The 12,184-nt window shown below is 35.7% G+C and overlaps 1 protein-coding gene across 15 annotated transcripts in view; it reads left to right on the top strand.

Annotated features, from left to right (window-relative positions):
• The window catches only part of RNF19A (ring finger protein 19A, RBR E3 ubiquitin protein ligase), a 93,418-nt gene that overhangs the window by 32,855 nt on the left and 48,379 nt on the right, over nucleotides 1–12,184 (top strand). For 13 of the 15 annotated variants that reach the window (XM_063816482.1, XM_063816483.1, XM_063816486.1 and 10 more), the window contains exons 3-5: nucleotides 2,171–2,379; nucleotides 7,336–7,480; nucleotides 8,402–8,564. In XM_063816482.1, coding sequence (XP_063672552.1) covers nucleotides 2,171–2,379; nucleotides 7,336–7,480; nucleotides 8,402–8,564 — 517 coding nt within the window. The remainder of the gene's footprint in view (nucleotides 1–2,170; nucleotides 2,380–7,335; nucleotides 7,481–8,401; nucleotides 8,565–12,184) is intronic. The other 2 variants (XM_063816488.1, XM_063816489.1) reach the window with 1 other exon arrangement.

The raw sequence follows: 12,184 nt of genomic DNA, 5'->3' as shown, positions 1-12,184 counted from the left end.
AAAGAGTGTGGTACTAAGGGATCAACAAGTCCAAAAATGGAGGAAACGCCCTGACTCTTAAAATCCTGCACAATTTTATAGAATATCTTGAAACTTAATTGCAATCTCAGTTATAATTATTACTTAAATTTTATTGACAGCTCTGAAAACTCCCCTAAATTTCCAGGCAAAAGGAAATGTTTAGTATTTACAAAAGACATGCATTGATAAAACTTAATTGTTGCTGCTTTCAAAGCGAACTAGAAACTTCTAGAAATTTTTTAATTGAAAGTTTTATAGAGGTAATGGTAGATTCACATGCAGTTGTAAGAAATAATTCAGAGATCGTATGTACCCTTCTCACTGTTTGTCTCAGTGGTGCCATTTTGCACAAGTTATAGAACAATATCAGAACCAGGATATTGGCATAGATACAATCTACCAATCTCACTCAAATTTCCTGATTTACTTCTAGTTATTTCTGCACAGTGTATTTAGTTATAAGTATTTTATCATGTTTAAGTTTGTGTATCCACCACCACAGTCAAGATACTGAACAGTTCCATCACAACAAAGATCCCTCATTTTACTCCTTTTTTTCTTTCTTTCTTTTTTTTTTTTTTTGGTACAGTGGTGTGATCTTGGCTCACTGCAGCCTCCGTCTGCCTCCCAAGTTCAAGCAATTCTGCCTCAGCCACCCAAGTAGCTGGGATTAAAGGTGTGTGCCACCACTCCCGGCTAATTTTTAAAATATTTTTTGTAGAGATGGGGTTTTGCCATGTTGACCAGGCTGGTCTTGAACTCCTGACCTCAAGTGATCTGCCCACCTCGGCCCCACAAAGTGCTGGGATTACAGGTGTGAGCCACCATGCCTGACCTGTGTTGCTCTCTTATAATCACATGTACTTCCCCCCACTCTTTCCCCTCCCCAGTCCCCATTCCTAATCCTTGGCAACCACTAATCTATTTGACATTTCAAAAATATGTAAATGGAATCATACAGTATGTAACATTTTGAGATTGACTTTTTTCACCCGGTGTAATTCTCTGAAGAGTCACCTAAGGTGTTACTTGCATCAGTACTTTCTTTATTGATGGTAGTGTGTATGCACTATAGCTTATTTAACCATTTACCTTTTGAAGGTCATCTGGGCTCATTCCAGTTTTGGTTATTCTGAATAAGGCTGCTTTGAACATTAGTGTACAAGTTTTTGTGTGAGCACAAATATTCATTTGTTTGGGATAAATGCCAAAGAATGCCTAGAAGTTAAGTCATAAGTTTTTAAAGTGTCAGAAATATTAACTCGGAGAAAGGTATTCATGCTAGTCATGAATCTACAGTTCTCAGTCTTTAATCCGAAGGAAGAAAAAACAGTTTTTTTTTTATTTTTTGGCAGGAGATTGGCACCAAAGACCACTTTTGCCATGCATCTTAGGAAGAAAAATGTGTGACTTCTGCATACATACAAAATTATCACAAAATTTATAAATTGGCACAGTATGCCATTACCTGACAGTTAAAACTAACCTATAGTCACTACATTTTTAAACAGGCAATCTTTTTTTCTTTTAACTTTTTCCACTTCAACAAGTAATTGTAGAAAATCAGAAATGTATAAACATATAAACAAGAAAATTAAAACCCAATACCAAGAAAACCATTATTAAGATTTTTGGTGTTTTTCCTTCTAGTCTTTTTTTGTGTGTGTGCATACAATACTGTACTAATTTAATATGGTTTTTTATAAAATTGAGATTAGGCTAAATGCAATTTGGTATCCTACTTAAAATTTGAGGGAGAGGGGCAAGAGTTGAAAAACTGCCTGTCAGTTACTGTGTTCACTATTTGGGCGACAGAATCATTAGAAGCCCAAACCTCAGCATCATGCAATAGACCTATGTAACAAACTTGCACATGTACCCCCTGAATCTAAAAAAAAAAACCCTGAATCTAAAAAAAAAACCCTGAAAGTTAAAAATTGAACTTTTAAAATATTTTATGCCATTTATATATCTTCATTTGTAAACTTCATTTTCCCCCATTTTTATATTGGTGAGATTGTGCTTATGACTGTTTGCTAATGTATAAATAGAAAATGTTTTTCAGGAATAATCTTTAGTTGGATACTTTTTGAAATGAGTATCTCTTGTTTTATGTCACATTTTAAATCATTTTTCTTGTTCTTTCAAGATATGCTGTGATAGCATTTGGATGTGCCAGCTGTCCAAAATTAACTTGTGGGCGAGAGGGCTGTGGAACAGAGTTTTGCTACCACTGTAAACAGATTTGGCACCCCAACCAGACCTGTGATGCTGCTCGACAAGAGAGAGCCCAGAGCTTACGTTTGAGAACTATACGTTCTTCATCCATTAGTTATAGTCAAGAGTCTGGAGCAGCAGGTATTTATGTCTAATTTTTTCTAATAAAATATTTGACACAAAACACTAGTTATTTTAACTTTTTAAAGTTAAGTATTCCTGTTTTCCTTTCACTTGCCGAAAGTGTTTTTAAGTGCATTTCTATCCCAGAAGCACTCATTCTTTCCTATGGAAGAAAGTGGTTCTGAAATTAGAAAGATTATATTGTCCAGGAAAAAAGGAAGTGTCGTGATGATTTATATAACTGATAGCCAAAGATAGTCTGAAACTGTTGATTATAAAGGTATCTGTCCAGGTGTGGTAGCTCACGCCTGTAATCCCAGTACTTTGGGAGGCTGAGGCGGGCCGACCACTTAAGGCCAGGAGTTCGAGAACGGCCTGGGCTACATGGTGAAACCCCATCTCTACTAAAAATAATTTATATTCCTGCCAGCAGTGTATTGAGATAATCATGTACTTTATGCTACTAGAAAAAAAGTCACATGAAATTTTAACACAGAATGTTCGACATTTAATACTTTTGTAACATAAATTTTTTTTATACTTGTTTGCTGATTGATTTGCTTCTCTTTCCTAAAGATTTGTGGAACTCAGTAGTATTAGTGTTAATTTGTAGGTATGGGTCCAGAAGCAATTCAGAGAGGACCTGAATATACCTAAACTGTTCCCTGAAGAGTCAGCAGTAGCCATTGGGTAGTTCACTTGGAAATGATATTCCTCTCCTCCAAGTTGGGGGTGTGTATTTATTGGCCACAGAATACACAGTCATACAGAGCAAGAGAGAATGACTCTGGAATCAGACTGCCTGAATTCAAATCCCACATTCTCTACTTACTCCGTGAGCAATCCTGAGCAAGTTACTTGTCTCATCTTTAAAATAAAGATACTGGCCAGTCGCGGTGGCTCATGCCTGTAATCCCAGCACTCTGGGAGTCTGAGGCAGGCGAATCACTTGAGATCAGGGGTTCAAGACCAGCCTGGGCAACATGGTGAAACCCTGTCTCCACTAAAAAAATACAAAAATTAGCTGGGCGTGGTGGCGGGCGCCTGTAATCCCCAGCTACTCGGGAGGTGAGGTAGGATAATCACTTGAACCCAGGAGGCAGAGGTTGCAGTGAGCCGAGATTGTGCCACTGCCCTCCAGCCTGGATGACAGAGTGAGACTCCGTCTCAAAAAATAATGATAATAATAATAAAATAAAGATACTAATAATGCTTATGTCCATATAGTTGAAATATTTCCTGGCTCATAGTAAGTGCTTTTGCTATACGAGGTAGGGGACCTTAGAGAAACCACAGTCACTTTCTAGAGATTTAAGTATGTCTGGGCTATCATTAAATTAAAAAACGACAGAAATGGCTTTTATTATTTTTTAAAATAAATCATGATTTAGTTATCCAAATGAATATTGGTCTTCCTCAACGTAGTCACCATGGGAGTTTTTGTGTTTATTTCAGCAGTGCTTCCCTGGAATGCCTCATTGGCATAACTTTTAGGATATGTCAGCTTAGTATCAGTTTGATTTCTGAGAATGACTAAAAGTTGCTTTAGAGCTAAGTCTAGCAGCTAGAGTATCATACCAGGTTGGATTATTGGTTTGGTATAGATGCAAAGTAAGATGTGACTATATGATCATGAGTGATTTTTCTTTTATCTAAAGGAGCTTTGAGGGTAATTATGAAAGAAAACCTTACCAAATGCTTTTAGCCAAACAATAACATTGTTGGAATAAATAGTCTCAAGGCGATTGTTTTTAAAAAAAAAAACTTCATTTGGAATTTGTTCCATGTTTGTTTAAAAATCTTGACTGGGCGCAATGGCTCACACCTGTAATCCCAACAATTTGGGAGGCCAAGGCAGGAGGATCGCTTGAGCCCAGGAGTTCGAGACCAGCCTAGGCAATGTGGCGAGACTCCTTCTCTACAAAAAATTTAAAAAATTAGCAGGGCGTGGTGATGGGCATCTCTGGTCCCAGCAAGCCAGGAGGCTGAGGTGGGAGGATCGTTTGAGCCTAGGAAGTCAAAGCTGCAATGAAATATGATTGTGTCACTGCACTCCAGCCTGGGTGACAGAGTGAGACCCTGTTTCCAAAAACAAGAGGAAGAATTAGAAATGCAGTGAGGGCCGGGCGCAGTGGCTTATGCCTATAATTCCAGCACTTTGGGAGGCCAAAGCGGGCAGATTGCTTGAGCTCAGAAGTTCTAAAACTTCAACAGCCTGGGCAACATGGTGAAATCCCTTCTCTACTAAAAATACAAAAATTAGCCAGGCGTGGTGGTGTACATCTCTAGTGGTGTGTGCCAGCTACTTGGGAGATTGAAGTGGAGGATTGCCTGACCCCAGGAGGTGGAGGTTGCAGTGAGCTGACATCGTGCTACTGCATGCTAGCCTGAGCGACAGAACAAGACCCTATTAATTAAAAAAAAAAAAAAAAGTGTAGTGAACTTGGCTTCTCACAGACTCGTAGAAAGTTAAAAAGGAAGCTACCATCTAAATGGTTTTATTATTATTCCAGATATTTTGGTATTGTTTTCTGTATCATGATAGTCTAAAAAACTAGTTTTACTTTTAATATTAATTGGTATAATAATTAGTTGTTTTTTTCCCCAGTCACTGAAGATAAATGTGTGCTTAGTTACATAAAGTACATTAATATTTGTGTTTATAAAATAATACAATATTTATAGTATAATGTTTATATATGTGTTTAAATTGTGACAGCACTGCATCCACTTGAGGCTCTTTTTTATAGCTACTAGGAGGTTTATGCACTTGGAGTTAAATTTTAAATGAACCACATATTTTTCATTTTTGTTAATGTAGTTTTCCCATTTTATGCAAATAAAATATTTAATTGGCTCTCCACTCCTGCCTCTGTCCCCTTACCGCTACCACCCTAAGAGATTATCATTGTTAACATTTGAGGACATGGTGTTTTGTAACCTGTTGTTTTTTCTTAATATGACAATGGCCCATATTTTAGCAGTAAACAAAAAGATACAGAAGATGAAAGCTTAGCCAAACACTGTAAATAGAAATGGGAAGCTTTTTCATATCGGGGAACAGTGGCTTAATTGATTCTTGGGGAATGGGGGATCAACTAACCATAAACAATTTCATTTAGGATTTTTGCATCATGAGGGTATTTGGAGAGAAATATATCATCCTATAATGTGCACAGTAAGTTTTTCCTAATTTGTTGCTTTGAGGAAAGACACAAAGCAAACTAAACAGCCTTTCATAGACAAATAAGTATACAGAGAGTGAAAGATATGGGTACAAGTATATAGAGACCTATCAAAAATACATTGCTTGTGGTATTAATTCTCATGTGTGATTTTAGCATATTAAAAGGCTGTTTTGTGTTTTTAGAACCGTAAGAATAAATGGGGATGTTACCTTTCAGTTTGTTCCAAAGATTGCATGCATCATTACCAAAGCTTGAGTCTTTTTACTCCCCCGTCTTATTGAGATACCTACTACTTGAGCATACTCTGGAATGAGAAAGTTTATCGATTAACATGCTGCTTAAGCAGATAGGATTAGCATTTCCTTAATTTAGTATACTACGTGTTGTATCAGGCATAAAAGCCAGCTTTTTTTAGTCATACCCCAATGTTTAAAATTGTTAAATGCAGACTTTATGTTCTTTTGATCATTTAAATCATGACATGGATATTTTTAATTTTTATATTCTAGTAATTATCAATTGTCCTGGTCTGGCTGCTTAGAGTATCAGTTTGCTCAAAATTGCTTGAATCATTAAAACAAATACTAATTGTGAGCATTGACCAGATCTTAAGTTAAAAAAAAAAAAAAAAAAAAAAAAAAAAAGCATCTTTGGTCCTAGAAGAAGTGCTAAGGAAACCTGAATTAACTGATAAAGCACAGGTAAAGTTTGACCATAAAACTTGTAGAAAGAATGGAATATAGCTTAATGCTTATAATGTAAGACATTGGAACAAATACTTAAATTCAGTGGTTAGCACTATAAATATCTTTTCTTAACTGTGAGTAGTTGGAAAATATAGCTGGCTAATAGTAATTACAAGTTACTATTTAAACAGATGCCAACATGCAAAGTAATTGTATAATTTTCCTAAAGTTATGTTATACTTGATTTTAACTTGACACCATTGTACATTGTAACCATATTATTATACAAGGAGCATAGACCAACAACAGTTGAGTAAATGGGTGAATAAATGAATAAAAAGGATAAACACAACTAATTTAAAAGTCATGAGCATAACTAACAATGATTGCTTTTATTCTGAAACTGTTTTCCATGGTTTATAACGTTCATAGCCATATGACCCTTCCTTAATCTCTTCCTTCCTTCCTTGTATTTTGGGTACTGATTGTTTGCAAGGTCCATCTCTCTTGTGTGTGAAGTAAAATACTGGGAAAAGGCTGCTTTTCTAAAGATACCTGTTTTGCTATTTTTATAGTGCTTATAACTGATGTAATTAGAAGAAATAAATTCATAGTGCTTTGGATATAGCACCTCAGATTAATATCAAATTGTCACCTCCTGTTAGTGTTCATTCACTAAAGGAATAGTATACAGAACGTGTACATTTGAATTAAGGGAAGATGGTTAGAAAAGTTCTAGAACTGGGAACTACCATTCAGAAGACTTCTATGGGACCAGGACAAAGACAAACTTTACGTAGTTCACAATTTGCCTAGAGCTGTCCTTGATTCTCCTTTCTCTTTTTATTCTTTTTTTATTCTTTGTTCTCATTGTTTTACTACTATGTTTAAAAAATGTTTATAACTTGATATTTTAATGTAAAGTATGTTTTCTTAGAAGGGAAGAAAAAATGCTTTATATACTAAAAACAGCAGGCTGAAGCTATAAGTTAACAAACTACATCTTAAGATTTTTTGACATTGCTACAATTGGTAAACTGCTAGAAGTTATTTTTAGACCAGTTTTATGTACTTAATAGATTTCTCTATGTTCCCAATAGCTGATGATATAAAGCCATGTCCACGATGTGCTGCTTATATAATAAAGATGAATGATGGGAGCTGCAATCACATGACATGTGCTGTTTGTGGTTGTGAGTTTTGTTGGTTGTGTATGAAAGAAATCTCAGATTTGCATTATCTAAGGTAAGCTTATAGAAGGAGCTATTTATATGTAAATGTAATTTTATATTGTAAGACAAAATAACTTGTCTTAAATTTGGGTTTTATAAGATACTTAAAGGGATTGGTTTTATTCTAGTTAAATAAATTTAAAAGAAACCAAGTTATTATGCTAGTCATTTGGAATTAATAACTAGTCAAAATAGGAAATGGATATTTCCTTTATTTGTTTTTGTTAAACTAGAATGCTAGTAAGTATGTAATACCCTGTGTAATTATGCTAGACCCATAAATACTTTCATTTAATTTTCCCATACATAAATTTTATCATTTAGGCACAGAGTGAGTTTATGATATAATCAGATAATTGATGCCTAAAAATATGCATGTTTTGCATTAGTTTACTATTAAAAAACTGACTTAAGGGTTTGAGGATAATGGAGGACTAGGGATAAATTTTTAACCTGAATCTCAGTTATCAGTATCTTGTTAATATAATTTACAGTGGTTCTTACCTTATACTTCATTGAACTTTCCCATACATAAATTTTATCATTTAGGCTACAGAGTGAGTTTGTGATATAATCAGATAATTGATGCCTAAAAATATGCATGTTTTGCATTAATTTACTATTAAACTGACTTAAGGGTATGAGGGTAATGGAGGACTAGGGATAAATTTTTAACCTGAATCTCAGTTATCAGTATCTTGTTAATATAATATAGATTAAATAATAAAATATAATATAAAATAAGATATATCAATATCTTGTTAATATAATTTATAGTGGTTCTTACCTTAGTTTAATGAACTCAGAATTTAAAGGGGAAAAAAGCTCCTAACTATGAGAAGTTTTTAAAAATAGTCATTGTTTTAATATATTGCACTAATTTGTTATTGTGGTGTTTTGCAGCAGTTATTTACATTATAATTTTTTCCGTTAGTCCATCAGGATGTACTTTTTGGGGGAAGAAACCCTGGAGCCGAAAGAAGAAAATATTGTGGCAACTGGGAACACTGGTTGGTGCTCCTGTCGGAATCGCTTTAATAGCTGGCATTGCTATTCCTGCAATGATTATTGGCATTCCTGTGTATGTGGGCCGCAAGGTAAAATGCATACTTCTTGTTAGTCCATTATCTTATTCTAAATCTTTAGGTGTATTCTTTTAGTATTGATGATTTTTGGGTTTTTTTTTTTTTTTTTTAGACAAAGGGTATCTTTAGTTTCTTCAGTATAAAACAGTTACTCTTTTTTCATAAATTTTTAGTGTTTGGCAAGCATATATAAATACGTATAAAGCAGACTTGCTTTAAAATGTTCTGAATCTGAAAATTTTAGTATGTTTGTATTATAAAACTTTGAGTATAAAATATTGAAGGATACACACCTGAGATTTTTCTCATAGGTATATCCTTGTAAGGTCAGGTCTATGAGATCTTTTTAATGAAAGTTAATAGCTAAATAACACATGCCCTCAGGCAAAGAATAATTAGCCAGTTCTTGAATTATTTCTGCTGTAGTTCAAAGCTTTTTTTTGGATTACTGTTTTTAATAAATACACTATTTTGCAAATTATAACAATCTTGTGAAAGTCCAAACATCAGTGACTACCACTGGCCTCTAATTGATGAATTATATTTCATTAGCTAAGCAAATAGTTCTTTTGTTAAGGGTTAATGGGATAATTTATGAGGTCCTAAGAAGTCTGTTGTTGCCTAAATTAATAGAATCTCTGGATTGAGAAGTAACTTTCAGTAGGATATAGCTAAAAGAAAAAAAAATTTTTTTCTTTGGTATCCAAGAAGATCAAAAAAATTAAAACTTTTTTTAAAAAATAAAAAGAAATTAATCCCAACCTTGTACCCAAGCAGAACAAAGGATAGCAATTTTCAAAAAGGGAACTAACAGGCCGGGTGCGGTGCCTCACCCCTGTAATCTTAGCACTTTGGAAGGCTGAGGCTGGTGGATCACCTGAGGTCAGGAGTTCAAGACCAGCCTGGCCAACATGGTGAAACCCCATCTCTACTAAAAATACAGAGAAAATTAGCCAGGCATGGTGGCAGGTGCCTGTAATCCCAGAGTCGGGAGGCTGAAGCAGGAGAATCACTTGAACCTGGGAGGTGGAGGTTGTGGTGAGCTGAGATTGCACCATTGCACTCCAGCCTAGGCAACAAGAGCAAAACTCCATCTCAAAAAAAAAAAAAAAGAACTAACAAGCTGGGCATGGTGGCTTACTCCTGTCATCGTAGCACTTTGGGAGGCTGAGGCAGAAGGATCACTTGAGGCTGGGAGTTCAAGACCAGCCTGGACAACATAGTGAGACCCCATCTCTCCAAAAAATTTAAAAATTATCTGGGTATGGTAGTATGCACCTGTAGTCCCAGCTACTTGGGAGGCTGAGGTGGGAGGATTGCTTGAGATGGGCAAGTGGAGGCTGCAGTGAGCTGTGATTGTGCCACTTCACTCCAGCCTGGGTGATAGAGCAAGATCCTATCTCTAAAATAAAAAAAGGATCTAAAGGTTGTCATACTGTGTCATAGGTGTTGTATGTACTTTTACTCATTTTAACCCTGCAGCAACCTCGATATTTCGGTCTCTGTGTGTTAAAATATTGAGATTTAGGAAAGTTTATGTAATATATCTTCAGTTACACACAAAGAAGCAGAGCTGAGATTTGAACTCAGATGCATGAATTCTTAATATAAGTTCCGTGATTAAGTTTCATTAGCTATTTGGGAACTCAGTCATGGGGAAACCACCAACTCATGAAGCAATCCATTCTGTTGTAAAATGGCTACTAATTGTTACAAAATTCTTACGTTTGAGTCAGATCTGTTTCCTTTTGTTTCCTTTATTTCTGTTTCTAACTTCTGGGACCCGACTGGGAATAAGGTTGATCCTCTTCTGTAAAACAGCTGAATTTTTTATATTCAACATACATTTTATAATCAGAAAAATAATATATACTATTTCTTAAAAATTAGTTTTGGGGCTGATGACAAACATATTTATAAGTCACATATTTATTTCTGAAGGTTTTAAGTGAGTAAACCTGGACTTTAAAAAATGTTGGGCCATGTGTGGTGGCTCATGCCTGTAATCCTAACACTTGGGGAGGGTGAGGAGGGAGGATTGCATTAATCCAGGAGTTTGAGACCAGCCTGGGCAACACAGTGTGTGACACCTTGTCTCTACAAAAAACTAAATAATCAGCTGGGAGTGGTGGTGCATGCCTGTAGCCCCTGCTATTAAGGAAGCTGGGATGGGAGGATTGATTGAGCCCGTGAGGTTGAGGCTACAGTGAGCTGTGATCGTGCCACTGCACTCTAGTCTGAGCGACACAGAGAGACCCTGTTTCCAAAAAAGAGAGAGAAAAAATAAAAAATTTCAAAATATATTAGCTGATCGTAATTTTTCATGTAGTTATTCAAAGCAAGGCTTTGCTGAAAACAAAACTATTCAGATACTTAGAAGGGAAAGAGAGACTGTTGTACCACATGTACCTATAAATCATTTATAGAGAAGAGATTATTTACCTCATTGTTCAGGTCATAGGGTACAGTTACAGATCTCCTTTTTTCAAACATGTACCCAAAGGGTTGTAAATGAATGAATTAGTTTTCCATTGAAACAATATTCTGTGGTGCTTTGGGATCCCAACCAGCCCAGGAAAACCTGCTAAGTCAATAAAGTACCCAAAAGCTGAGCCTTCACTTAACAATAAAAAGTAGAGAATGTGGCAAAAAATAGTAAACAGAAAAATTAAGTTGAACCAGAAATAGTGGGATAATGTGATCACTAATCAAACATTGGTGCTTGAGGCTGAAAAATTTTCTAGAAGACTCCTTTCTCTTGGCAGCCTGCCTTTGCAAGTCTGCTCCATCAGTTGTGCCTTTTCTCTTCTTCAGTGCTAAGTTTCCCAGGAATGGGAGTGGGGAGGAGCAGGAATTAGCCGCAGTGCTGAAGGATAATGAAAGGTACCTTGGGAAGGTCTACCATCTCTGCCTGCATGGACTGTGTAGGGAAGTGAGGAGGCTCATTGACAAGGAACCTCTAGTCAATGCTGGGAAATGGGATTCTGACTAGGAAATAGAAAGGTTTCTTGTCCCATACGTGCATCACCCACCTCCCACCCCAACCTTTCTACTGTTTTCCACAACACTCATCGTACTTTACAGCCTTCCAAAGGCCAAAGGTGTTATTATACCATGTAATAATAGATTATTTTATAAGTCCCATCTGTAATATTGTTTATAAGTCATTTTATTTTAGAGAGTCCCCATACTTTTGAGGCTGTTTTGAATTTGTTTTGGAACAGAGGGGGAAAATGTGCTATATTAGCCCTTGCAAACCATGAAAATAAAGATCTCAAAGTTCATGTAATTTCACAAGCCAGTTTTTAATCACCGCTTCTATGATGATATCAAATTCTACTTATTAACACCTGTCCTGTACAGAGATTGCTGAGTGAATTCAATCCTGTCCTCTGGTAGCCATTATTTATCATCTTTTTTCTTTCTCTGCCATTTACTTTGAGCTATAAATGAGAGCCCTGGAATTTGAGTCATTTGTCAATATTTGTCTTCATAAAAAGGATCTGAGAAAAAAATAATACTGTTTATTCATACTTGTTTATTAGAACTGCTTTTTAAGGTCAATTTTTAAAAAGAAACCTTCCCTAGAAGCCAATTTTTACCATTTAGAGAATATTCTTTAGAAAGAAACC

Source organism: Pan troglodytes, chromosome 7 (genome assembly GCF_028858775.2).
Source record: "Pan troglodytes isolate AG18354 chromosome 7, NHGRI_mPanTro3-v2.0_pri, whole genome shotgun sequence".
Taxonomy (NCBI): Eukaryota; Metazoa; Chordata; class Mammalia; order Primates; family Hominidae; genus Pan; species Pan troglodytes.
Note: the sequence above shows the minus strand (reverse complement) of the source record. Positions and strands in the feature narration are given on the sequence as shown.